This window comes from Cyprinodon tularosa, unplaced genomic scaffold (genome assembly GCF_016077235.1).
Source record: "Cyprinodon tularosa strain WSP-4 unplaced genomic scaffold, ASM1607723v1 ctg376, whole genome shotgun sequence".
NCBI classification, from domain to species: Eukaryota; Metazoa; Chordata; class Actinopteri; order Cyprinodontiformes; family Cyprinodontidae; genus Cyprinodon; species Cyprinodon tularosa.
Window position 1 is genome coordinate 666,328 of NW_024039092.1, and position 5,091 is coordinate 671,418.

General features: G+C 38.0%; 1 protein-coding gene across 1 annotated transcript; it reads left to right on the forward strand.

Annotated features, from left to right (window-relative positions):
• The first annotated feature begins 528 nt into the window (after window positions 1–528).
• Window positions 529–4,542, forward strand: LOC119790948. The gene is made up of 3 exons (XM_038296725.1): window positions 529–2,850; window positions 3,887–3,969; window positions 4,210–4,542. Exons 1-3 carry the CDS (start codon window positions 570–572, stop codon window positions 4,309–4,311), a joined length of 2,466 nt encoding a protein of 821 aa, XP_038152653.1. The 5' UTR covers window positions 529–569; the 3' UTR covers window positions 4,312–4,542.
• The last annotated feature ends 549 nt before the right edge of the window (window positions 4,543–5,091 follow it).

A 5,091-nucleotide genomic window follows, 5' to 3' on the forward strand; every position in this document is an offset into this window, starting at 1 on the left:
ACTTTAGACCAGCACATTGGGAAGTTTTGAATGTATTTGTAAATTCAAGGCTACATCCCCCCTCTAGATTAAATCCTACATCAGAGAACCAAAAATATGTCTAATATGGTAAGGGTCATTGACTAATTCAATGATGGATTTCACTTTAAAGATTAGCCCCCAAATAGCATTGATACACACCAAATGCTGAATATTGACATAAAAGGTTTAAGTAATACATCTCAAATTAAGCTCATACTGGGGTACAGGTGTTATAAATAATCTTAACTCACCTAAAAAAATGAAATGTTTTGACTGAAATAATGTCAAACAGTAAGAAAACAGATATATCTAGTTATAGATGTATTTCTTAAGGATACTGTTTTAAGTAAACTGTTGCCTTGGATTGATTTGTTGACCTTAGTAACACTTTCTGTTGGTCTTTTCTTGAAGCTTAAATGACCTACAAAGGGAAGAACTGATCAATAACTGATCAGCCCACTCTGAATTATCACTAAAAGATAAAACTCAGCTGCTCAAACTCTCTCCCCCAGCATGGTGGTCTGTGTTTGAAAAGGGACTCTGAAGACATGACAGACCATACAGAGAATTCCTCAGAAACCTTTAAGAATTCACAAGATGGATTTGCTGTTACTGCTGCTGCACAGATCAAAAGTTACTACAACTTGATGGATGATGAAGGGCCAGATGATGTGTTTATCCAGCCCTCTTTGCCTCTGCCCTGCAAGGCTCTTTTGTCACCAACAGAGGGAAGCACATATGCAAAATCTGATTCTGGCATGACCCTACCAAGTGAAGCAGCTGACGCCACAAAAGCTAACACTAATCCCTGGAGCTTAGACAGGCACCATGGTGAGAAGTGTTTAATGGCAGCACGGAACAAGCTGGACGAAGAGATAACAAGTGCAACACAGTCCTCAATGGAGTTTATAGATAACACATTACTTTCCAATGATATGCTCTGTTCTCCAACAGATTGTCAAGACCAAACACCCATAGATGGCTCAGATTTTTTGATGGAGGGATGCTATGAAAAGACTGGAAAAGCAGAGCAGAATAGCACTTCAGGAGATGAAGAATCAGACAAGGAGCTGGGTGGTCCGAAACTGTGTAAAGAAGAAGAGAACTATGAATCAGAAGGAGGCGAATTTACAGAACAAATATGTTCAAATGAGAAGGAAATCTCTGAGGATCAGACAAATCTGGAGACAGAGTTTGACAAAACTTACAAGGACATTTCTTGCATTGATGAGAGAGACTTCAAGCTATCAAGCACAATGCCTGATTGCAATAAAAACAATGATTCACAATCTTTGGAGCCATCTGAACTATGTGGATTTTCCAAAAACAGGATGGAAGAAAGAACCAACAGCTTCCCTGCAGAGATGGGTGGTAAAACTTTGGAGCATGTTGGAATTAGATCTTCGGAGGGCAATCCTACAAGATCTGAGCTGAATGTCAGGAAAGATTCAGAAGAAAAGGTTGAACAGGTGGATGAGAACCGAAGGATTGCTACTGATATCCAACATGGAGAGCAGCTGCTTCAGCGTCTGCAAATGGTGCAACAACGACATGATGACATCCCGAATACAAGGCAGGATATTATCAATTTGGCAAAAGCTGAGGAAGAAGGTAGCTTTAGTTCTGAGATAGAGGACAAGGGCGTTGGAGAAATGAGGGAGTCACCCGAAGAAGAGGAAGAGGAGGGTGAAACAAAGGGGGAGGAGGGGAAGACAAATCTTTCAGAGAAAGAAAACAATGGCAGAGAACATGTTCAAACTGAACATGTTCTCTACCTGACACAGCCAGGAATGCCAGAGGACAATCAGATTAACAAAAAAGATGAAGAGGAGTGTTTGGATTATTACAGTGAAATCTTGTTTCCTTCAGCTTTACCACTTCACTCCTCTCGGGATATATCCAGTGGAATTCCGTTAATTTCTACTGGACATCGCTTTTCAGCTGCTGAAACCTCAATGGAAAAACAGATCCAGGAAGCAGCCCGAGCTAAACAAAATTTGCAAAGGGCTGGTGGTGTTTTCAACCTGGCTGATAATCCAGATGTATTAGAAATTCCATTCAAGACAGATGTTTCTCTGGAATCACTCATTACAAAGGCTTGTACCATACAACCAAGTCAGTGGCAATTTTCTGAAAAGAAGATGCAGAAAGAAATAAGTCAGGATATTCAAAGAGAATTGGTGCTGGTCAACCAGGGTAAGATTCCCGGGGAGTATTGCAAAGGGGAGGCCCGCCGGTTGAAGGAGACAAAACTTCTCTTTGAGGCTTTCCAACAGGTCAACACAGAAGGTCCAACGAGGAATAGGAAGCTCCCTACTTCAGCAACAAAAAGTCACGTTTATCCGTCCGTTCTGGAACGCACACGTAGCCTTGAGACATTTTGCCTCAAGACTTGTACTGTCTCAAGAGCACATTCCCTCAGGCTGTGCAACTCTGCCACCATTGAAAGAGAAAAAAGTCCAGAAACCGTAAGATCAAAGAGTCTTACCGGTGGTTCTCGCGACAAAACCCGCTTATCCCCTTACTCAATACAAGACAAACACTTGCGACTGCACAGGAGCATGGACTCGATAAATAGCGAATCGCCCATTTCTTTCTTGGAGACTAGGGCTAAAACAAAGGAAAGACAAGGATCCCCCATTCTCAGACAAAACCCCTTCTTCAAATTGCGCCCAGCCATGGCCCTGCAGCCTGAGGTAGAGAAGGACATTCGAGAGGCTAAGGAAAGAGAAGAAGAACTGCGCAGACAACGATGCACTCTGTATGGAGAGGACAGACAGAAAAGTGATGATGAAGAAAAGCATCGATATACAAAAACACTCAAATCAGGTTAGTCTGCATCACCATAATGTGTTTCAATAAAACATTTAGCAATGCAAAAGTTATACTAGAAAAAAAATTGGTTTTAATTTGCTCAATTAAGAATTAAACAGATTGGTGTTTGTTCTGCATCCCAATCTTTAAACCTTTTAGCTCTCAAATGGATTTCCCTTAACAATCTATTAGTGTTATCTAATGGCTGTAAACTTGGTGTCCTCTTGTCACTTACGGTCAAGGGCGATTATTTTAGCAACAAGCTTTAGCTTTTTCTCAGTCTGTAGTTGTGAGACAGGTAAGTGACAGGTAAGTTTTTTCTGTTTTTTTTGCTTTGTTTTTAAGCGATAGGCCTATAGCCACCTAGTAGATGTCTGACAACACGTTATTTTGCAAATTGTGAGTCATTTTTTTTTCCAGTCAGTTTCTAAAAATATATTGAAAATCTAATAAACCCCCAAGGAATCACAACAGTTTTTTTAATTGAGTTCCATTGACTGGTTCCAATATTTTCTTATGCGCAAAGAACTAAAATAAGAACCAAGCAAATAGTGTTTGCCTCGATTCCTGTTATTGTTTTTTTTTTAAAGTAAAGCTTGATTAATATGCATTATACTGAGAAAAACATCTGTTATTTTAGAATAATTTGATTTATTAGTGTTCACCCAATAAAGATAAAGTGCATTTTAATCCCCTCTCATAGGAAATTTTATGTTTTTCTTTAAATTATTTAAAAGTTTAAGCTGGCACTTTTTTTTCTAGCACTTATATTTCAAACCTTCTTCGTCTCTAGGTGGACTGAATAAATGCTAAGCAAGAAAATGTGAAAAACATCTCATATTATTGTCTTTAAAATGTTCTATGTGTTACAAATTAATTAATAAACTTTTAAAACAAACAGGAAATCCATTATAAAATTGTCCCCAAAAATAATTATGTTATTCAAAAGGGCTGAACAGGTCGTAAACATTGCAAGTAAAGACTTTTAGTATATTTTTTGACAAATTTTAAGTTATATTGTCTTAAATGTTTTATTTGATTGTTCCTTTAGATGTTAAGCAGTCTAGGGGCAAACTGGAGAGACTTTGGCCACCACCTTCTAAAAAGGACCAGAAAATATCCGGGGAGGGGCAGGTAAACATCTGGAATATACCTGAAAGCAAAATCGAGCATTAATTTCTTGATCTGTTTTTCTTTTTCTATCCTAAAATTTTATTTTGTGCTACTTCCATGTGCAGTAAAAAAGAACAGACTTTAAACAAATTCTATTTTTTTAAGATTGCTTACTTAAGAACCAGTAGATCAGATGTCAAATTGAAAAGATCAAGGAACAGCTTAGCTAAACCCTTGTCTTTTTTCTGTCTTATCTCTTAGCAGGAGGTAAAGGTTCACAGAGCAGGAGGTCAGAAGGCTCCTCTGTGGCAGCTCTGGGAGTCTGGCCTGATCAACGGCCAGGCGTCGGATGAAAAGAAGTGATCTTGGCCATCCTGATGGTGCAAGGCTACAAACAGAGTCCCATTTAGAGTTAGTACCACTGTCCAACTACAGATCAATCAGTGAAATTTAGTTTGACAAAATCCTTTGTTGTATCCAACTTCACAGCTTCCTGGCTCTTCAGGCTCTGCTTTGTATTTATTCTTTGTATTTTTCATTTAATATCACAGAATAGTCTTATATTGCAAAAGAATAAAGCAAATATTTATCACATCTTTATTTCATATTTTTAATTCTTTCTCTATCATCACAGAGATATATTAAGTAATAGCACATATAATGTAAAATATTTACCTTTTTTATTGACACAAGCAGTAATTAATGAGCTTTTTTAATGATATTTCACAAAACAGTAAGTATTAGTATAAGAATCTTTGTCTCGTATTGTGTCCAAATTCTGCCAAAAGTCCACATGTAAAAAAAAAACATATACGAAAAGTTTATTTTGAAAATAACACATGTAAACTGCTATCCATGCACATTTTGAATGAGCACAGATTTAATAGTATGAGGCCTAAAATCACAACAATGAGGGCATGCTGCTTTTCTGTGATTTGCGTTTTACGCACTTATGGATTCTCTCTTACTTGCATGTTGACCTGTTTCTGTGCGCCTACATCAACTATTGTCACTTTGAAGGAGTTACCCACCGGATAAAGTCAGTTGTCTGTGATTGGCTACTTTTTAGGAAATCCTGCCTCTTGATGCTGTACTCTCCTTACTACTACTAAAGCAAATTCAGGCCAATCTCTTCATTTTAAG

Bases quoted from the DNA above. Each gene is read 5' to 3' on its own strand.
- LOC119790948 (XM_038296725.1), top strand. From the start codon at position 570: ATGACAGACCATACAGAGAATTCCTCAGAAACCTTTAAGAATTCACAA. The intron at 2,851-3,886 runs GTTAGTCTGCAT...TTGTTCCTTTAG, and splicing joins TACAAAAACACTCAAATCAG to ATGTTAAGCAGTCTAGGGGC. The intron at 3,970-4,209 runs GTAAACATCTGG...CTTATCTCTTAG, and splicing joins AAATATCCGGGGAGGGGCAG to CAGGAGGTAAAGGTTCACAG.